Source organism: Canis aureus, chromosome 28 (genome assembly GCF_053574225.1).
Source record: "Canis aureus isolate CA01 chromosome 28, VMU_Caureus_v.1.0, whole genome shotgun sequence".
Taxonomy (NCBI): Eukaryota; Metazoa; Chordata; class Mammalia; order Carnivora; family Canidae; genus Canis; species Canis aureus.
The window spans coordinates 25,466,752-25,490,090 of NC_135638.1; the positions used below are offsets into that span (position 1 = coordinate 25,466,752).

At 37.2% G+C, this 23,339-nt stretch overlaps 1 protein-coding gene across 8 annotated transcripts in view; it reads right to left on the minus strand.

Moving 5' to 3' along the window:
* Positions 1-492: 492 nt before the first annotated feature.
* The window catches only part of SGK3 (serum/glucocorticoid regulated kinase family member 3), a 180,820-nt gene continuing 157,973 nt past the window's right edge, over positions 493-23,339 (minus strand). For all 8 annotated transcript variants that reach the window (XM_077876729.1, XM_077876726.1, XM_077876733.1 and 5 more), the window contains 9 exons: positions 21,963-22,046; positions 21,731-21,862; positions 17,024-17,136; positions 16,897-16,933; positions 16,244-16,330; positions 13,753-13,848; positions 11,396-11,551; positions 6,821-6,910; positions 493-2,354 (listed from right to left, as the gene is read on the minus strand). In XM_077876729.1, the coding sequence (XP_077732855.1) occupies positions 2,184-2,354; positions 6,821-6,910; positions 11,396-11,551; positions 13,753-13,848; positions 16,244-16,330; positions 16,897-16,933; positions 17,024-17,136; positions 21,731-21,862; positions 21,963-22,046 (966 nt within the window). In that variant the 3' untranslated portion in view covers positions 493-2,183. The remainder of the gene's footprint in view (positions 2,355-6,820; positions 6,911-11,395; positions 11,552-13,752; positions 13,849-16,243; positions 16,331-16,896; positions 16,934-17,023; positions 17,137-21,730; positions 21,863-21,962; positions 22,047-23,339) is intronic.

Sequence of the window (23,339 nt, forward strand, 5' to 3'; positions counted from 1 at the left end):
AGGGATGCCTGGCATATACAAATTTTGAACAGAGAATCTGCTTCCTGTCTCTACATCATTTAGCACCTCTCCCCAGGTATACCAAAAGCTTGTAAATTTCAGTGTGTATTATGATGTAACAATGGCTGGGAAGCTCTTCACTGTACCATACGCAATAAAATAAGAGGTATGTATAACATGATCTTCACTTAGACCTTTGAATTTATTTTGGCAATAGCCATGAAATAGTTTAACCATTTAAAGGGCACACTTTTCTTTTTTTCCTAAAAGACTTAGCATGCTATGAGAGAAAAAATAAACTTGAAACTTGGAAGAGGTTTTATTCCCTGAATAACATGTCAGCCTATGATAATCTAGATGATCTAATTTTTATGTGTGCCCAAATACTTAGGTAAAGTTTTATATTTTTATCCCTCACATATACAAATAATTCATTTTTGTAAAGACTTTTATAAACCATCATCAATTTAAAATAATGACAGGAATTAGATGTTTAATAATATTTTTTGCTAGTTTTATTATACTGTAAGATTTGTACTTCTTGTGATTCAATAAACATCAGCATAATATTTTAAATTTGTTCTTAAAAATATACAATATTGCACTTTAATTTTTTTGGCAGTTTAATTAAGGAGTGGCTGAGTAAAAAAAAATCATACAAGAAACTAGTTTTTATTTTGCTTTATAATAAGCAAAGAGCTTTGTGTAAAAGCAGAACTTACAGTAGTGCCAAATAAACCACATATTTACAGTGTTGCTATTAAAGTCTTACCTCTAAAGGAAGATTCAGTGTATTGGATGCAAATATTGTTAATCTAACAAAAGCACACTCCCCTCCCCCCCCCATTCTGCAGGACATTTTTAAGCCAAAGGGTATTGGTGTGAAATGCTTTAGTAATTTCTTTCTCAGGAGAAAATACATGGAAAGAATGCTTGCTCCTGAAGCATTTAAACTTGGTCCCTAAATATTCACAATGTCTCCTTCATGATTTGAAAAATCTCTACTCTAAGAAGCAGAATTCCAAGGCAAGCATTCTTTTTTAGTTTTCCTGTAGTTATTCTCTTTTATAATGACAAGTACACAGATGGCTTTTAGTTTGATTTTAAGGTCAGTTACCTATACTTTTTCTAAGACAAAAAAGATACTGACATTGCATCTGCCTGAACTATTTTTAACCTTTGTTACATCGTAGTGAAATATATATTTATACTATTTATACTGACCAAGAATTTGCTATTCTATTTTTTAATTCCCAATTAGGTCAAAACTCTAGAAAGCTCAATATTTTTCACTCATTAACAAATTACACAGTTTTCAACAGCTGTTTGCAAAAGCAAATACTGAGATTTAGGCCTACTTAACATAAAGACCAGAAATAACATAAATAGAATGTATTTGTAATATAAATACATGACACAGAGACATTCATTTTTGGCATCACCTAAAAAAATCCAGTAGTACTTAATTACCCTTCAGATCTTTGGGAATATTTTAAACTTTCTAACTATTGAGCCTTTACTTTTCTTCCAAAGAAAAAATAATTCACAAATTTGAGTTGATATTTGAAAAACAATGGATCTCCCCTTACTTCTTAATTTGATTTGCAGAATCAACACTTATTCAAAATGTTAACTTACAGCCCATGTGTTAATAACTATGCTTTTACATTTTAATCCTACCAAGAACTGATTATGTCAAACAATGACTTATCATGGAAAGATGTGGTTTCTTCTTAAACTTGACCACATACCAATTGCATAGTTCTGATCTGAAAACAAAGGTCAAAGTAGAGGGTTACAAAGGCATTAATGTATGTTAACCAAACTGAAATAGGCTGTCGAAATATAGTCTGTCTCGGGTAGATGTTAGTGTAAACTTAGTGGGAGAAACAGTCGTCATTAGCAAAAAGTTTCTCTAAAAATAGGTTAATGCTGAGAACAACAGCTTTTAAAATTTCTGTTTAAAAATAAGCTTAATAAACAATACAAATTTTAATTCAAAACTTAGCTCTTTGAAATGCCCTATTTTCTTGCATACAGCAGAAAATACATTTTTCATAGTTTTTAACATTACATGTAAAAATGAGGCACTAGTTAAACATATTTGAATATTCACACAAATAGGAGATTCAGTCTCATCTGTAGGCTTGTATTTGCTCAATGGTTTCTGGATGGCAAATTGTTCACAAAAATAAATCTTCTGAAGGAGGTGCGTAAGAGAAGCCAACGAATGCATCATCTGCCTCCAGTACACTGGCATTCACTATAGAATAGTCAGAAGACACACACACAGAATACGGAACTGTTTCTTCTGTAAACGCTGCATCAAAGTTCCTGATATCATCTGGTCCTGCCTGAAACATCAAAAACGCATTATTAATTCACCTTAGCTTCCTCCCCCCTCCACCACTAGTTTAGTATTTCATTAAAACCTCTTCATGAATTTACCTATTTATTCCTGGCAAGTTTAGATGCCTTCCTGCTTCACCATTTCTTTGAAACAATTTCTGCTTTTCCTTTCCAGAGTTTACAAGTTAGGTGAGGTTATCTGTCCTTTTAACAAAGTTCTTGTTGGAAGTGCTGGGAGACAAGGGTGAGGAAGGCTAGCATAACAGAGTCCTCACCTATGTGAATTTGAGCCTCACGGGGCACCTGGTGGTTCATTGGTTGAGCATCTGCCTTTGGCTCAGGTCCTGATCCAAGGATCCCAGATCCGGTTCTGACTGTCCCGCATCGGGCTCCTCACAGGGATCCTGCTTCTCCCTCTGCCTGTGTCTCTGCCTCTCTCTGTCTCTCTCTCATGAATAAATAAAATCTTTAAAAAATATATTTTGAACATCAGCCCCTAAAACTGACTCCTTTTCTCTCTGCCCATCACCACTTCTAAATTTAGAAAAGAAGTCCAGGTAGGTTTTCAGGATGGCACTTTTCACTTGAGCTTCCATAAAATGCTTGCCCATCTAGTTTCTGTACTCTGGGTAGGTGAAGCCTTTTGATGAAAGAATGAAGGGGTTGTAAATGAAACTGTGAAAGGTAACTCTTGTTGCTCTACAGAGGCCATTAAGCATTTGGTAAGGATACCTTAGCTTTAGGGACCGAATGAAGCCGGGCACCTGGGAAGTAAAGCATGGCAGCTGCTTGATGGCAGCAGTTCTTAATCTCCCTTTACAAATCAAACACAAGCTAACGGACTCTCCCCTTCCAATGTATTTGCAGATAAAAACTAACGTACTAATTCAAGTGACTCACTCTTAGAGCTCATCCCTGAAATCTCTAGGTTATCTCTGCTCTAAGGGGAGGGAATCCTTAGCATGTCAAGGTCATCATGCCTGACCGAGGTGAAAAGACAAGGATCCAGGGCACATATTCTAAGACGAGGATACAGTTAGCATGGTGGGTCTACAAAGAGCAGAGCACAGACAAGAGAACTCCAGAATGCAAGATCCCTCAATTGAGAAATTCCTCCTCCACAGAGAAGAAAGAATGCTAGAAGTTGTATTTATGTATATATAAAAAAATGTTGTCAAATTCTTATATGTAACCTTGGGAGGATGGGCTTTGGAGTAAAACTAAGGTTTGAAATTTGCTGGCTTCCTTGCTTCCTTCCTTCCTTTATTCTAGCTTTAATGTTTTTTTTTTTTTTTTTTTTTTTTAATAAACTACCCTATCTCTGTGAGCTTCTTTTTACTTCTTTTTACTTTTTACTTCTTTTTACTTATTCTGTAAGTAAGAATAGTACCACCTACTGTTAAGGTTGTTGTAAAGGATCTGATGTGTTAAATACATAAAATTCTCAGAATCTGACACGAAGAAGGTACTCAGTAAATGATGGCAAATGTTCTTTTACTTGACTTTATAGATATTCATAAATGCCCTTATGGCTCATGGCTAGTACTGACAGGGACAATACTGTATTATGTTAAGAGTGAGGGAGGGCTCTCTCTTCTAAGAGCCTGGGCTCAAATTCTATTTCTTCAACTTTAAACTCTGGGCAAGTTATTTAACCTTTTCTGTACCTAAGTTAACTCATCCATATTATATGGAAAATAGTAGTACTATTTCATAGAATTGCTGTCAGGTTTAGATAAAAAGATGAAAGTACTGAGAACAGGGTATATGAGAACATCTACTTTATTATACTCTAAAGCTTTCTGATCTTTGTTAATCTCTTAAGTGAAAAATGGTAACATGTTAGTCTATCAGTGAGTTTGAACATCTTTTCATATATTTTTTCTTTTCATATATTTAAAAGCTATCTGTAATTTACTTTTCTGTAACTGAATATTTTGTGTCTTTTGTCCATGTTTTTAGCAGTCATTGGTCTTTTTTTTTTTCTCATTGACTTATAAGAATGCTTTATGTGTTAAAGAAATCTTCCTCAGTTAATTTGCAGTGCTCTTTTTTTTTCTTTCTTACCACATAGACATTTCTAAATTTAACGTGGCCAAATTTACCTATTCTTCTCCTGTGGCTTCTTGGTTGTAGATCTTGCTTTAAAAAATTAATTATTCTGGGGATCCCCGGGTGGCTCAGCAGTTTGGCACCTGCCTTTGGCCCAGGGTGTGATCCTGGGGTCCCAGGATCAAGTCCCACGTCAGGCTCCCTGCATGGGGTCTGCTTCTCCCTCTGCCTGTGTCTCTGCCTCTCTCCCTCTCTCTGTCTCTCATGAATAAATAAATAAAATCTTAAAAAAAATTAATTATTCTTAAAAGATCGGGGATCCAAATGGAGGTATCTGACTTCTGAAGTCAACATTATTTCCATTTCCAGTACTGCTTAGGAGTACCTCTCTTTAATGTGCCTGATGACATATTTATTTGGGGATAACTAAACTCAGGAAGACATTCGAGATAAAAAGAATCTGAGTAGACTAAATAATATTTTCCTGAAGTGATTTCCTTATTCTGCACTAATTTACTGAAAAAGTATGGCATGAATTCCATAACACCAAAAACTTTAAATAAAAGAAAAAAAATTCACCTATGATCCTGCAACCCCAAATCAATCTTGGTTTATATTTTTTTCAATCTTGTTTTATATTATAATCTCTCTAGTCCTTATCATTATTTTACTGCTATAATAGTATATCACAAAAATTGCCATGTTTTTTATTTGATATTCTAAGGATTATGCTTTTATTTAAACATTATAAAGATTTTCTAAAAAAAAAAAGATTTTCTAAGTGCCTACTCCTTGTTATATTTATTATTATTGCCATTCACTTAACAAGAAATGACAAACATAAAAAAGCATGGAAAGAATAGTGATTTTGGAATGTGGAACAGATTTGAATCCTTGCTCTGGTACTTTTTAATCCATCTCTGGGACATCTCTGACCTTCCATTTCTCCATTTATAAAACATGTATAATAAAGATAGTAATGGTAGTAACTTGGTAGCATGAGGAATAAATTACATCGTAACACATAAAAGTATAACATCATTACTGGCTTTTTCTGTATTTATTTCCCCAAATTTTCTTTTTCTTTTTTTTTTTTTAAAGATTTATTTATTTATGATAGACAGAGAGAGAGAGAGAGAGGCAGAGACACAAGAGGAGGGAGAAGCAGGCTCCATGCCGGGAGCCCGACGCGGAACTCGATCCCGGGACTCCAGGATCGCGCCCTAGGCCAAAGGCAGGTGCTAAACTGCTGAGCCACCCAGGGATCCCCCCAAATTTTCTTTAAAAAAAAAAAGATTTTATTTACTCATTCATGAGAGGGACACAGAGAGAGAAGCAGAGACACAGGCAGAGGTAGAAGCAGGCTCCATGCAGGGAGCCCGATGTGGGACTCAATCCTGGTCCCAGCCAAAGACAGACTCTCAACCACTGAGCCACCCAGATGCCCATTTTCCCCAAATTTTCAACATTGTTAATATTGTGAACAGATCTTTGATGAAGCTTTCCTCTTTAAAAAAAAAATTATCTTTACATAAAATGTTCCCATCAGTTGATTTAACAAGTTACACTAACGTGAACATTTTATTTTCCCAAAAGGGATGTAACAATTTACATTACCATTAATAATGTTTGCTTGTGTCTGGCTATATATCAATCTAGAAAAAAGGGGCACCTGGGTGACTCAGTGGTTGAGCATCTGCCTTTGGCTCAAGTCGTGATCCCGAGGTCCTGGGATCGAGTCTCACATGGAGCTCACCACAGGGAGCCTGCGTCTGCCTGTGTCTCTGCCTCTCTCTGTCTCCCATGAATAAGTAAATAAAATCTTTAAAATAAAACTAGAAAAAAATGTGCATTAATGTTAAACTGTTGATTTATAGGCATGAGACACTTCAAAGTTACTTTAATTTGCATATTTTTTAATCTAATGAGCTCATCCCTTTCTTTTTTTTTTTTTTTTTTTTTTTTTTTTAATTTTTTAATTTATTTATGATAGTCACACAGGGAGAGAGAGAGGCAGAGACATAGGCAGAGGGAGAAGCAGGCTCCATGCACCGGGAGCCTGACGTGGGATTCAATCCTGGGTCTCCAGGATCGCGCCCTGGGCCAAAGGCAGGCGCCAAACCGCTGCGCCACCCAGGGATCCCAGCTCATCCCTTTCTTAACCATGGGATGATTCAAAGAAACACACTTCATAATTACTATGCTAAAAAATACTTCTACCGCTATAACTAATAACTACAATTTTACTGGTCATCTTAAAGTTATCAGTGTACGAGACAACCCTGAGACACATATTTTACAAATACTTAGGTACTGATTCTATTTCATTCACATCAGGTTTTGAGATCTATTGCTAAAATTATGAGTTACAGTTCTACATTTCACTACTTTAGAAAACAAGATTTGGATATATACTTACCACATTAGGATTAAATGGTGGTGGAATCCTCTTTTGTACAAGATCAGTCCAGCTGAGTGATTCAAAAAAAGGATGATTCTGAATTTCAAGCTAGAATGTTAAAGAAATATTTTATTCATGTTGAAAAATAAAATTCAGTGCTCACTGAAGAATTAATGAAGCCAAATTATTACCCTTTGTCCCTCAATTCTTTTTTTTTTTTTTAATTTTTATTTATTTATGATAGTCACACACACAGAGAGAGAGAGAGAGGCAGAGACACAGGCAGAGGGAGAAGCAGGCTCCATGCACCGGAAGCCCGACGTGGGACTCGATCCCGGGTCTCCAGGATCGCGCCCTGGGCCAAAGGCAGGTGCTAAACCACACTGCGCCACCCAGGAATCCCTGTCCCTCAATTCTTTTTAGGTACATGTTTCTGGTATTCATGAGGCAAGATGGTATAGTGGAGAGACTACCAGAGCAGACATAAAAGACGGTTATACAGAATGACAAACTCAAGTTATATCCTCTTCACAGTCATAATTCTTCATAGGTAAAACAGAGTTAACATTTCTGTCCTAGAATCTTCACACACTATTTTAAGGACTAGTGGAAAAAAACATAAATAAAAGACCTATGAAAAGAATTAAGGCATGAGGAGCCTGGGTGGCAGTCAGTTAAGCGTCCAACTCTTGGTTTCAGCTCAGGTTGTGATCTCAGGGTCATGGGACTGAGTCCTGCATTGGGCTCTGCACACAGCATGGAGTTTGCTTAAGACTCTCTCTCCTAGGACACCTGGGTGACTCAGTGGTTGAGTGTCGGCCTTCGGCCCAGGGTTTGATCCCAGGGTCCTGGGATCAAGTTCCGCATCAGGCTTCCCGCATGGAGCATGCTTCTCTCTCTGCCTATGTCTCTGTCTTTCGTGAATAAAAAACAAAACAAACAAACAAAAAAACGACTCTATCTCCTGCTCTCTCTGCCCCTCCTCTCCATGCTCTCTCTCTCAAATAAAGAAAAGAACAAGGCACTATATAGATACAAAGAATTGTAATTGTTATCTGAATGGGAGAGGTAAAAAAGAAGGTAAGTTTTTTACACAGTGGGGCAGAGGTAAAATCAAGGTGATGAGCTACTGTACCAAAAAATAAAAAAAAAATTCACTCTGGATTAGTATTATCAAAAGCTGGCACAGTATTGATTCCAGTTATTTTCCATACAAGGTGACACACAAGAGTGTATAAAGTAGAATCCAAACTAGTTGGGTGGGTTTATTTGTATTTATTTTTTTTTTAATTTTTTTTTTTTTTTTTTTTTTTTATGATAGTCACAGAGAGAGAGAGAGAGAGAGAGAGAGAGAGAGGCAGAGACACAGGCAGAGGGAGAAGCAGGCTCCATGCACCGGGAGCCCGACGTGGGATTCGATCCCGGGTCTCCAGGATCGCGCCCTGGGCCAAAGGCAGGCGCCAAACCGCTGCGCCACCCAGGGATCCCAGTTTGGTGGGTTTAAAAAGAATTTCTGGAGGTGAAATAACATTTGATCAAAAATTAGAGAACATTCCAGGGAGAATATGAAGGCCCTTAGGTGACAGAGATTCGTTTGATCAAGAAAATGAGAGTCAAATACTGCTGAAGTACAGGGAAGGAGTGGGATAGTCACACAAGGGGAAGCTAAGAGGTAAACAGGCCGTATCATATTGGGTCTACGTTAAAAACTTAGGGTTTTATTCTAGGATTCTGAGAAGCCATCAGGGAGCTTTAGGAACGTTACAAATATGGGGGATCTTTGGTTTGTTTTTTTAAGACCACTCTAATAGTAATAAGGAAATGGACTGAAATAAGCCATGAGCAGATTAAGGAAGAAAAGTTATTGCTGTGGCCAAACACAAGTTGAAAATGGTAGGGGTTCCTGTCTGGCTCAGAGAGTGGAGCATGAGACTCTGGGTCTCCGGGTTGTGGGTTTGGGTCCCACACTGGATGCAGAGATCACCTAAAAATAAAATCCTTTTTTTTTTTTTTTTAGATTTTATTTATTTATTCATGAGAGACACACGGGGGGGGGGCGGGGGACGGGCAGAGACACAGGCAGAGGGAGAAGCAGGCTCCATGCAGGGAGCCCGACGTGGGACTTGATCCCGGGTCTCCAAGATCACACCCCGGCCAAAGGCAGGCGCTAAACCGCTGAGCCACCCAGGGATCCCCTAAAAATAAAATCTTAAAAAAAAACTGAAAATGGTAGAAAAAAAGTAGTCGCAGAGGAAGCAGATAAGTGTGTGGATATGGGAAGATTTAGGAGGCAAATACAACAGGATCTGGCTGGTGGTGAATATGGAAGTAAGGTAGAAAGAGGAGTCAAAGAATGACTCGGATTTGTAACCTGAGGCACACAAAAGGAAAGTGGGAGGAGTCCAATTCTGCACATGCTATGTTTGAGGTTCTCTCCAGAAATCTGAAGGGTGGTGTTGAATAAGCAGATATCCTCTGAGTCTCAAGTTCAGAAGAGAGGTCTGGACTGGAGGTCTGGACTGGACACATTATAAATGTGTCAGATATAGACAGAGAGATAACCAAAGCCATTGGGCCAAATAAGGCTGTCTAGGAACAGAGCACAGAAGGAAAGAAGGTTTCGGACAACCACAAGGAACCAGGACACTCAACCATCAGGTTGAAGAAAGGAGCTTTATACAAGACATTATGGAAGAGGGCCCAGAAATACAGAAAGGAAAGCACAAGATGACTGTCAGCTCTTGCAGAAGCCTGTGGAAAAGAGTGTTAGAAGTTTAGATGCTGCTGAGAAGGCAAGCCAAGGAACAGAGGAATTCAGCAATTCTAAGTAGCTATTTTTGGTAAAATGAGAAAGAAATGAATACAGAAACTTTCAACAAGTTTGGCTGTGAAAGGAAAAAAGTATTACTTGGCAGGAAAGCATAGTTGAGGGGTTCTGGTTTAAGAAGAGACTTGATAATGTTTAATAATTGATTGGAAGGACCCCTAACAAAAGAGAACAGTTATCTGTGCTTTGAAAAAAAGCACACACAGGGTTTCTGCAAGGAGTCAGGATCCAGTGCAGAGGTAGAAACTGGCCTTTTCCACTATACTAGATAGAAGGAAACAATAGTGAGCAGGTGTGTGTAGGTCTACAAATCTGACAGCGAGGCTGAAGTAGTTCTGCTCTGCTGATTCTATTTTCCCTATTTAGCAGCCCAGAAGATGACAACTGGACTCACCCAGGGCTGTGATGTCTGCCAGTGTGCTCCATAAAAGGACCAAGGGGCAAGAAGGTGTGAAGTATTAACAAGACCAAGTGGAACAATGGACTATGGAATGAATCCAAGCTGGATGGAAAACTGTTGCAGAGTGATCTACTGAACTGTGGAGTGTGGAGTGTGGAGGGAAAGAGCAGTAGCAGACAAGTTTGCTATTCACAGTTCAAATTCACAACCAATAAACAGTTCCCAAGAATATGTGAGAAATGTAAAAGTTCATGTTCCTCAATAGTGCATGAATTTACGGACACGTGAACATAACGTCTGTAGCTATACAAGCAATTTAATTATCCCAATTTTTATTTATTTTTATTTTTTTATTTTTTTATTTTTTTAATTTTTATTTATTTATGATAGTCACACACACAGAGAGAGAGAGAGAGAGAGAGAGAGAGGCAGAGACATAGGCAGAAGGAGAAGCAGGCTCCATGCACCGGGAGCCCGACGTGGGATTCGATCCCGGGTCTCCAGGATCGCGCCCTGGGCCAAAGGCAGGCGCCAAACCGCTGCGCCACCCAGGGATCCCTATCCCAATTTTTAAAAAAAGATTTTTTAGGGACACCTGGGTGGCTCAGCAGGTTGAGCCCATCTGCTTTCTGCTCAGGGCAGGATCCTGGAGTTCTGGGATCGAGTCCCCCATCACGCTCCCTGCATGGAGCCTGCTTCTCCCTCTGCCTGTGTCTCTGCCTCTCTCTGTGTCTCTCATGAATAAATAAATTTAAAAAAATAAAGATTTTTAATTTTTAAGGAATAGCTACATCTAACTGGGGCTCAAACCCACAACCCCAAGATCAAGAGTCACATGCTCCATTGGCTTAAGGAGCCCCTAGTTACCTTGATTTTTTAAAAAACCAAATCTGTAGATTTTAGAATTACCTCAGGGAGCTATCACCAAATTCTCCGAAGAAAAAAAAGTTATTAAATATTAGTTCAAGGCAAAAGGCATTACCTCATGCAGACAGGAGGCACTTAATAAATTCTTAAGTACAATGACTTCAAAGTTTAGGCTATCAAAAAATGCATGCCACACATTTTTTAAAAAGAAGGGAGAGAAAATTCTTAGAAACAAAAATCAAATAAATAATGGGGTGTGAGAGCAGGATGGAAGAGTGAGGAGAGGCTCAAACTGTTAAGAAGATCAAATGAAAAACTGCCTGTGTAATGCTTCAAACCCTATAAAAATACTGGTGAGAACCGCTGGGACAAGCATGCTTCTTTTCCATGGTGGTATTTAAGAGCTGTATTCATCCCAGTAAATGCCACATAAAATAAGAATTTGTCTTCCAATCTAAAATAAGCTGAAATAAAGTGAGTACTGGAAGGATGTACATACAAAGTCTTCTTTGGCACCAAGTCGATTTTGCCTATTCTTTTCTAGGAGTTCTTCCAGAATGGACCAGGCTGTGAGGCTCACTCCTGGCCTCAAACTCAGAGGCTTGTGAAGAATATTGTCATACATTTCAGCAACATCTCGGCAATAAAAGGGAGGCTGGCGGGGGGAAAAAGGAAAATAAAGTTAATGTTAATTGAAGTATGCCAAAATGTGGTTAAAAGAGTTGGATTTGGCCTTGATCTACAGAGATCAGTTGGGGTCTGGACAGTTCTAGAAATGCAGAGGCCTCTGTAGATCTGCAGTGTGTGGTCTCCAATGTGAAGAGGTTTTAAAACCCAGCACCATGTAGCACCCAATATGTGTTCACTGAATGTTCAAGAACACCCACCCTGCAGACAGGTAGGTGTAAACTGTGTAAAACTTGTAATAGTTTGTTTTAGAAAAAACCACCAACTTCATCAAAAGTATAATGAAAGAATTACTGCACACAGATTCAACACAGATCAAACATTAAATAATTTCTTGAGACCTGGGAATAAGTGAATTAAAAGAGATTTCCAGTAGAGATGGGAGACCTGAAGATTGCACTCCTTACTAAGTACTTGTAATGGCAGCATTAAGGGTGCACTCTGCTGAATTACAATTCTATTGTTAAAGCCTAAAGACTTGTACAACATGAGGATTAGTCAGTTAATCATCGAGTTAACTTTTAAACTAAAAATAATTTTTAAAGTTAAGGCAAGTTATATAGCTTGTCATTTTCTTTTTTATAGGAAAGAAAAACGTTTTCACTTTTTAAAATCAAACTTTATTTTTAAATAGTTAATATAAGTGTCCTTAGTGAGGTATATGTTTCAAATGTTCCCTTTTAAATTAATTGCACTTTATATACAATAACATTATTTTCCACTTTCATAGTCCTCTAAAGAAATTTAAAGGACTCAGAAATATCAGGATAGTAAATACCCAGCACTTAAAAAAAGTAAGGTATATCAGGTATTCCAAGTCACTAGCATAACCGGAAAAAGAAATCTTTTAATAAGCAATGGCAAAGAAGAGACAATGTTGATTGTCATAGGAATCTATCATGCAAAATTAGCAACATAAGACAAATGCTCTAACATGTACCTCATGTGTTGGATTTCACCGAGAGCTCCGGTTTTCAGAGGGAAAAAAAAAACCCCACACAAAGCAAAAAGCCAAATAAGAAACCCAAACCCCAGCTCAGGTCTCAGCTGATGCTGGTATTTAGATGAGTGTGGGCAGCAGCATGGATGATGAGTTCATGGTCCCCACCATGAGGCTGCTGGACACTTATGGAATCCAAAAAGGACTCTAGAAATTAAATATCTCAAAAAAGTACAGAGAAAAAAATGTATTGTCCCTATAAGAATATGTAAACTAACAGATGTGCCAAAATTGTTTGCTTTTGGGTGGAATGATGTATTTTTTTAAGTTTATTTTTTTAGTAATCTCTACACCCAATGTGAGGCTCGAACTAAAGACCCTGAGATCAAGAGTTGCATGCCACCAAATGAGCCAGTCAGGCACCCCCCTGACTGGAATATTAATGTAGTAAAACAACTTTACACATTAATCAGAAGCACTGGTTAGCTTTATGTGTCTTCGATTAATAAAAGCTGGGGTAAATTATTTCATAGTGAACATTCCTTTTTTTTTCATTTTTAAAGATTTTATTTATTTATTCATGAGTGACACAGAGAGAGAGAGGCAGAGACATAGGCAGAGAGAGAAGCAGGCTCCATCCAGGGAGCCCAACATAGGACTTGATCCCGGGACTCCAGGATCATGCCCTGGGCCAAAGGCAGACGCTTAACCGCTGACCCACCCAGGTGTCCCGAACATTCCTTTTTTGCAAAAAAATCTTCCAGATGTGTTTACAGTAAAGGGAATGGAAGGTTCCCAATGGGGGAAAAAGTGGAGGAACAGTGTATTAATCCTATAAAAATAAAATACAAGGCAAAACCCAAAAGATAGGATCTTCTAATAAATACAAATCTTTTTCTTTCCATCTTTTTGAAATTGGGCAGAATGCCTAAGAATGATGATTGGGGTAAACTGTATGGAAGTGAATAATATTATTACAGCTAGTGTCTATTTCTAAAAAATGCAAGTGGGATGAGAATACCTGATTAGTGTAAGTAGTGATTAGTATGACAGAGAAATAATTACATTAAGAGAGCAGTAACAAAGGAGAAGTTTTTTCTTTTGTGCATATCCCTAAGGGATTTTGAATTCACTTAACCAGGTCACTACAGTCCTTGGGATTATTAAAAAAAGAGAAAACTCAAAGCAATGAAAACATACTAGAATAATGAAAAAGCAGAAATACATACCAATCCATACAGCATTTCATAGAGAACAGCACCAAGGCACCACCAATCTACAGTATTGTCATAGGGCTGTTTTCTGATTACTTCAGGAGCAAGGTACTATAGAAAACATTAAATATTTGAGCAATTCAACAAACAACTCATGATACAATTTAGAAATAATTAAGAAATTTAACAAATTTAAGATGTTACTATGATGCTAAAAACATATTATCAAGATTTTAAATTGGTTGGGTATTGTTATTCTATACCAGCGGTTCTCAGACAGTAGTACTCTTCAGAATCATGTGGCACATTTTTCAAACTACACATATTCAAGCACAAAGTGTGATGCAATTAAGACAAATGGAAGAAGACAACAAATGCAGAAATCTGTAATACTATGTAAACTGAGTACTGGGATGGGGGGCGGAGAAAGTCTTTCACAAGATTAATTTATTTTAGAAATTCCTCTAGTCATTACCCATAATTGTTTCTCTTGAAGAAAGAATTTTTAATGTGGCAATTATAATCTATTTTTTCCTTCAGTTAAAGACAAAAGAATGTGAATTTTGTATTAGAAAATTATTCTCTAACATGTTATTTAGAAAAGTCGTGTAAGTTATTAGATGGCTATGCACATTTTATTTGTAACACATTTAAACATCATCATAATTTCACACACGTAAAACAGTGAATCTGAATTCGGGATTCCAAAGTATGTATTTTCTCTTACCAAATGAAATAAGAAAATAATTTCTTAAGCTTTTTAAAAAAATGTGATCCAAAGAAATGGCAAAACATATTAAAAGGGTTTAGTAATTTCTGATTACCTTTAAATTTAGAGGACCCAAAGAACTTGTGTTTCCCCTCTAAAAACTATAGGACTTAAAGATTTGGTTAACTACAAAATCAATATATGTTCACAAAAAAATTGTTTCTTTATGCACAAACCAAAATAGAATGGTCACAAATATACATATTAGAAAAAGGAAGAAAATAAAACATTTCAAAGTATTTTTACTTTTAATTTTTTTAACTTTTCTGATCTTGATTAAAAGTCTCATATGAGGCACTTTATCACACATTTCAACATGATATCTGCAATTACTCTACAATAAAGATTTAATACTACCTGGCATCTAAATCATTATAAATACATTAAAACTAGCATAGTTTAAACTAAACTAAATGTGTATATGTGCATAGTGAGAATAATAAGGCTTTAAGATAACTTTTAAGAAATAATGATTACTGTCTCAAAAAGAAGGATACATTTTCTGCTAGCTAACATGATTAGAGAATGGGATGTTCTGATTAATTCTGACTTGTGATCTTCTTTCACCCACCCACTGCTTCACTTCCTTCCGTCAAATAAATACTTAATTTTATTATAAAATATTTTCATCATATAGAAAAAGAGAAAATAGAAACCAATATAGCCACCAGTAAACATAGGCAATGTCAATATTTTGCCATATTTGCTTTAGCTTATTAAAAAAAAAAGCTTTAGATATTCATATACTATGCAATTTACTCATTTTATTTATTTATTATTATTTTTTAAAGATTTATTTATTTATTCATGAAAGAGAGAGGGAGAGACATAAGCAAATAGAGAAGCATGCTCCCTGCAGGCAGCTCGATGTGGGACTCATCCCTGGAACTGGGATCATGCCCTGGGCTGAGCCACCCAGGCATCCCAATTTACTCATTTTAAAGTGAGTAATTCAATGGCTTTGGGATATTTAAAGAGTGGTGGTATAAACATTACCACAATTTTAGGACATTTTTCACTGCTAATTTAAAAAATTTTTTTAAATGATAAGAAATATAATCAAATGCTTTAAGAAGTATAAGGTGTACTTTTAACATTAAAAACAGGTAAGTAGGGCAGCCTGGGTGGCTCAGCGGTTTAGTGCTGCCTTCAGCCCAGGCATGATCTGGAGACCCGGGACTGAGTCCCACATCTGGGCTCCCTGCATGGAGCCTGCTTCTCCCTCTGCTTGTGTCTCTGCCTCTCTCTCTCTCTCTCTCTCTCTCTCTCTCTGTGTCTCTCATGAATAAATAAATAAAATCTTAAAAAAAATCCAAACAAACAGGTAAGTATATGGGGGGGATGGGATAACTGGGTGATGGGCATTAAGGAGGGCACCTGATGTAATGAGCACTGGGTGTTATATGCAACTGATAATCACTAAATTCTACCCCTGAAACTAATAAAACATTATGTGTTAACTAACTTGAATTTAAATAAAATCTTTAACAAATAAGCATAATTTATATCTTTGATGGGTTCTCTGTGGTAGCTCACAATCACAATTAAAAATACTATCAAGAAACTTTAAATGTTCTGAAGGGATGATTATCAGATATATCCAAGTGGCTAAAAGCTTCCTGAAATGAGGATTTTATTCTACTTTTCTGATTTCAAGTACTGTATATGCAATTTGTGACTCATTTTTGCATTTTACTTATTATTATTTTATAAACAACAAATGAGACATTTTCTTACCTCTGGTGTCCCACAAAATGTTGTTGTTGTGTCAGAAATAGCAATTCCTTCTTTACAAAGCCCAAAATCTGTTAAGACAACATGTCCCTGACAAATACAGGGTCAATAAGATAAAACAATGCATGGGCATAAACTGACAATTTTTAAAACCATTTGACTATGAATTATAGACCCACAAGAAATTGCAAAAATGTTACACAGAGTTTCGTGTACCCCTCATGCAGCTTCTCCCAATGCCAGTATCTTATATAACTCTACAGTTACTCTACTCTAAGGTAGTTAACCAGAGTGCCAATTTTATTGTTTTCACTATTTTTCTTACACGTATACGTGTGTGTGTGTGTGTGTGTGTGTGGTTCTATGCAATAGAGACGTGTAGATCTGTGTAACTACCACCACAATCAAGACAGAGTACTGTCCAATGCCCCAAAGGAACAAAAGAACTCACTCACTCATACTCATGTACTCCCCTATTCCCACTGTCCCTGTCACCTTGAAACCACTAATCTGTTTTCCATCTAAGTTTTGTCATTTGGAGAATCTTAAATGTACATGGAATGATGCAATGTGGAACTCTTGAGATTGCATTTTTTCCCCTAAGCATAACAATGATAAAATTAAGAATTAGTAGATTTTTAAAAGATAATACTTACTACTGAATCCAAAAGAATATTTTCTGGTTTCAAGTCTCTATTAAATTGAAAGAAAAAGAAAAGCAAAACTGAGTATTCACTAAAATAAATAAAAAGACACTTCTGCAAGAAATACATTAAAATGTACCTGTACACTATTTTGATGGAGTGCAAGTAACCCAATGCACTGGCAATTTCAGCAGCATAAAACCTAGCTCTGTGTTCGGGAAAGGATCGTTCTCTCTGTAAGTGGAAAAACAGCTATAAAATGGGAGGGAAAAAGAAAGGATATTAAGATCAGTCACACAAAAAGTGAAACAAATATATCCCATAAATACAAAAATAGGATTTGTTATTCTGAACATGAGATAAAAATGCACCAAAGGACAGAACTATGATTCTCCCTTATCTGTGTCCCCAACCTTGCAATCATTCTCTCTTACCATGCATCTTTCTTTACTCTTGCTAACTTTAACTTGCTCATCTCTTATTTACTACTCAATCTTCAATGTCCAGTGTCCTCACCACTCTGGAGAAGATTATCAACCAAGACTGATGATCTTGATATTGCCATGGAGTCAATAAGGTCTCTCACTAACCCCTTTTTTGACTGTGCTTTATTTTTTTAAAGATTTTATTTATTTATTCAGAACAGACACAGAGAGAGAGGCAGAGACATAGGCAGGGGGAGAAGCAGGCTCCTTGTGGGGAGCCTGATGTGGGTCCTGGGACCATGACCCGAGTTGAAGGCAGACCCTTAACCACTGAGCCACCCAGGTGCCCCTTTGACTGTGCTTTCATTTGGAAAAACAAAACAAAACAAAAAAACACTTCAGAGACTGGACACAAGTAGCTGGCAGATCAAATATAATCCACAGATATAATCTGTTTGAGCCAAATACTGTTTTTAGAAAAATCTAAATTAACTGGTTAACATTTAAAAATGAAGAAAAAATTTTTTCGGTAAAAATTTAGTTTTGGGGGGATCCCTGGGTGGCGCAGCAGTTTGGCGCCTGCCTTTGGCCCAGGGTGCGATCCTGGGGACCCGGGATCGAGTCCCACGTTGGGCTCCCGGTGCATGGAGCCTGCTTCTCCCTCTGCCTGTGTCTCTGCCTCCTCTCTCTCTCTCTGTGACTATCATAAAAAAAAAAAAAAAAAAGTTTAGTTTTGGTTTCTTCTGGGAAAAAAAAAAAAAGAGGAAGCTCTGCAACATTAAGCTTAAATTCCAGTAGGGCAGCAGATGGCTGGCGCTGAGCAGCAGCTGGACACGCCAGTTCATTTCTTACCTTCTGAAATCGTATTTTATTTCTTTATTCTGCCCTTTATTCATGAGGTTACCTGCCTGGGCAAAGTTTTCCCCAGGTCCTTACTCTAAGTTCCCTCGCTTCTAGAGCAGTGATCTCACCTTAGGTCTCCTTCTTCCTTGGAGAGTTCCATCTCATGTTCCTTTCTGGCCCCTTATGCTGCAGGGATACCAAGGTATACGTCCTCGGTTTCTCCACTGTTACTCTTTCTCTGGATATCCTGCCCAAGTAACTGATCCATCCAGTGATTTTAACCACCACCTCTATGTTGACAGTCCTTCGTGTGGACATACCCCACCTAGACCTCTGCTTGGAACTTCTCTTGCAAAGACATGTTGCTTGCTGCTCTTTCTTGAATAGTTCATATGCCAACAAATTCATCTTGTCTAGAACAGAGCCCCCGTCTTCTTTTACAGATTTACTGCCACTGCTGCTATATTCTTTAATGACATCACCATCACTTTCTATCCAGTCCTCTGAGCCATGGGAGGCAACGAGGTCCAGTGAGAAGAGTCAGGTTTTACAGCTGACCAGACCTGGATTCAAATCCTAGTTCTCCTTTTGTGAGCAATTCATTTAACTTCTCTGATTTATTAAAACTGTCCCCCAATTTTTCTTAACCTCTTTTGAAAGATTATGGTGAAGATCAGTTGTAAATAATTTTGTTTAAGATTTTATTTATTCATAGAGATGCAGAGAGAGAGAGAGAGAGAGAGAGGCAGAGACACAGGCAGAGGGAGAAGCAGGCTCCATGCAGAAAGCCTGACGTGGGACTCGATCCCGGGACTCCAGGATCATGCCCTGGGCTGCAGGTGGCGCTAAACCGCTACACCACGGGGGCTGCCCCTGAAGATCAGTTATAATAGATCCTGATAGAGTAGGGACGTGGGAGGCTGGCCTGGGATTCATCTGGATTGCTCCTTTACTTCTGTACCTCTGCTTTGTTAGCCTCTGTATCTAACTAATGAAAAAAATCTTCTGTTTTTATCTTTTAATTATTCCTGGAATACTACTTCCTGTTTAGCCCGACTATTGCCTTTATTAGCTTATACTATTGTAATAATCTATTTATTGATCTGATCACATCAATCAAATACAATACTAACGAAAACTACCCAAAATGAAAACCTGACCATTCACCAATGGCAGCTAACAATGACAGTTTATTAAATCAAAGGCACTATGTTGAGGACCTTATATGCTTGTATTATTTAATCTACTCAAGTATCTTGAGGCAGAAAATTAATGAGGAAGCTGAGGTTCAGGAATTGTATTGTTTATACACCCAGTATTATATCAAAGTTAAGAACACATGTCAAGGTTAAAATGTTAAGTATGAAAATCAGGGGGATACTAGTAATAATTACAGGAAACCCATAATGATATTATACTCCTCCTACCTCCCTCTATCTTTTCTCATTTTTACCTGCTCTTCTGCCTACAGCCCCATTCAATTCCTCCTCCACCAACCCCAACACTCTATTTCATTCTTTTTATTTCCCCATTATCTTAGCCAAGTCTATCTTTTAGAATATAAGCCAACTCTTTCCACTTTTGTCATTCTGTTTAGAGTGATCACTATAAAAAGGGCTCAGAAGCAAGGTTCTGAAACAGGACAAAGAAACCACGGACAAAGCAGGAAGCTTCCAACAGGATCTCATCTGCAGTTAATGCCTTACAGGACATTTCAAATCTAGACTCAGGTCTAGATTAAATCCCTGGATTTAAATCCCTGACACTTACTTACTAGAGCATGGTGACATGGAGAAAGTCACTTAACTTCTCTGAGCCTTAGTTTCTTTATCTATAAAATAGTGCTTATCTCAAAGAGTTGTAATGATTAATTGAAATAATGCCGATAAGATCATTACAAAGTGCCAGGCCCTCAATAAATTCTCAGGTTAGCACTTAAGTACACACAAAATAAAATGACAACCTTTAATCTTCAACCTTCAAAGTTTTGCTTCTACACTGAGGAGGCATACGGCATTTCTGTCATATAGATGTAGGGTGTTGAATAATGATTCTATTAATGATCTTCCCCCAAAATGATCTACTTATGTCTTATTATCTTTCACGTTTGCAGAATAGACATTAGTCTTTCTTCTAATTCCTTTATTCTACAGTTAAGTATACTATATGAAGGCTGAAAGATCCCTTTGTAAAGATGGAACACTATCTATCAAAATAATTTTTGGTGGGATCCCTGGGTGGCTCAGCGGTTTGGTGCCTGCCTTCAGCCCAGGGCGTGATTCTGGAGTCCTGGGATAAAGTCCTGTGTCGGGCTCCCTGCGTGGAGCCTGCGTCTCCCTCTGCCTGTGTCTCTGCCTCTCGCTCTGTGTCTCTCATGAACAAATAAAGAAAATCTTAAAATAATAATAATAATAATTTTTGGAGACATTCACAGGTCATAGATCAAACAAGTTAGAAAGGTGTGAGGATTGAGAAACAGGAACAGGGGATGGTCTGCTGCTGCCTAAATCCTAGAATCACACTGCCTGAGTTCAATTCCTGGCTCTAATACTTACTAATAACCACATGCCTTGAGCAAGTTACCTAGCTTCTCTGTGCCTCAGTTTCTTTATTTTATATAACATTTTATAAAATATTTTATATAACATAGTTTATGTAAGTATACCTGATGCATGTTAGCTATTACTATAATTATTTTTTTTTAATTTTATTTATTATTTATGATAGTCACACCGAGAGAGAGAGAGAGAGAGAGAGAGAGGCAGAGACACAGGCAGAGGGAGAAGCAGGCTCCATGCACCGGGAGCCCGACGTGGGATTCGATCCCAGGTCTCCAGGATCGCACCCTGGGCCGAAGGCAGGTGCCAAACCGCTGCGCCACCCAGGGATCCCCTATTACTATAATTATTATGATGAGAGTGGCATTTTCCAAAGTGTATTTTAATATGCTTCTGATTCAGAGTTTTGAGGAATATTATTAACAGATTTGGTTCAAACAAATGGAACTGCATGCTAAGAAAATATTTTAAAAGAAATCTTGGCTTTGTTTAAGGTAGAACTCAAAGTCTTTAACATGCTGAAACAATATTGTGAATCACCAAGAAACATATTGTTAATTGTCAATGGGATAGAACATGAAACATTTTCCAAACTGACTTCACCACTGAACTCTTTATTAGAGGATCATCTCATCTGATTATAGTTTGCACGTTTTAGAAAATGACAGGCTAGGTAATCTTTATGTGCAACTGTGTAGACAATAATTATCTAACTACCAATCATGTTTTATTCTAACATTTCAGTATATTATCTTGCTATACTATCTGTGAAGTCTGTAGCTGCACACAAAGGTTTTTTTATGAATCTTCCCACCTACACACCATAAGCTGCTTAAGAGCTTTGTTTACAATTCTCTATATCTTTGTGCTTATTAATTAGCCAGCGTCATGAATCTAAGAGCTGTAAATGCTGGCCTATTCTTCCAAAAACTGATAGGCAAATAAAAAGTGTGACTTTATTCTATTTTTTCTAAACATTATCAACAATTAGAAAACTGATCATAAAACTCATAAACTTACCTCCCCTCCATTAACAAAATCCAGAACAAAATAAAGCTTTTCAGTTGTTTGGAAAGAATAATGTAATCCAACCAAAAATGGATGTTTCACATTTTTCAAAAGCACATTACGTTCAGCCATAATATGTTTTTGCTGTAAAAAAAGGTAAAGGATCAGCTTGTATTATATACCAGAAAACAATTCTGTTAATTGAGAAAATGGAGTTAGGAGAAACAATGCTCTTTCACTTTACCTCTTTTCTGTTCAGAACTACTTTTTTCTGTAACACTTTGACAGCATAAAATTTTCCATCCAGTTTCCGTTTTGCAAGAAGAACCTGTTGTAAAGATTGTGCATACTATTAGAGATCTCAATATTTTGATTGAAATTATTCACTTGCCAATAAATTCATACTTAAATTATGTACAAAGCAAGTCTACAACGGACCTAGATAATATATTTTAGTTTTGAACACTGAAAATTACTGAATTTATTTCTGTTCCACTTCTCCTTAGGTATTTTAACAAGACCGTAACAAAAAAAGAATGTTAGTCACTTGAATAGGCAGGTACCATTCCTTCGTCATTTAATATGCTGATGTTTGAGATTTTTACTAAATTTAAGTCCTAAAATCTAGACTGCTTGAGATCAAGTGTGGTGTGTGTGTGTGTGTGTGTGCGCGTCCGTGCGCACACACACCAGCCCTGAGTCCTCAAGAGTGTCCTTAGAAAATACTGAGGCTATCAACTTCTTGATACATAAAAAAAAGGAGAAGGCAATGGTATCTATGTGATCAAAATGCATTTTTGTTTTAACACTTAGGTTTCTCCGTAACTTTCAAATTCAAAAGCATTCAGAGGAAGAAGCACCATGTATAGCTGAGTTTCTACAATGGGCTGGGCTGCATGCACTTTCAAGGATCTGAAGAAATTTAGAGGCTCTTGCCCCAGGAAAAAAGTAGACATACTTAGGATTTTGCAAATAATTTTAAGAAATTCAAGATGCCCAACAAGTTGTGTAGCTATTAAATAATACATTCCAAAGCTTTTTGGGATTATCTGACACAGCAACTAGTGATACTTCTGGGCCTTATATTCTTGTATGTATGTTCTCTTCCTCTGTAAAACTTAAAATACCAATCTAATCATGAGAAAAATATCAAATTCCAATTGAGGGACATCTTACAATATGTACATCTTACAATAGTACATTTAACTAGTACTTTTCAAAATCATCAAGGTCCTCAAAAACAAGGAAAGTCTGAGAAACCATCACAGCTAAGAGAAGCTAAAGGAGACATGACAACTAAATGTGATGTGGTATTGTGGATGAGATTCCAGAACAAAAAAAGGACACTGGGTGAAAGGAAAGGAAATCTAAATAAACAATGGACCTTTCATCAATGTTGGCTCATTAACTGGAACAAATGTACCCTGCTAATATAAGGTATTAACAATAGGGACAGTGTGTATGGAGTAGAGGATGGTTTTGGAATTCTGTGAACTTCCTTTCTTTCTTCTTTATTAAATTTTTTCTGTAAATCAAAATTGTTCTAGAAAATAAAACCTATATAAAAAAAGAAAATAAAACCTATCAATTAAAAAAATGTTTGTTTTTAATCAAGATGGAG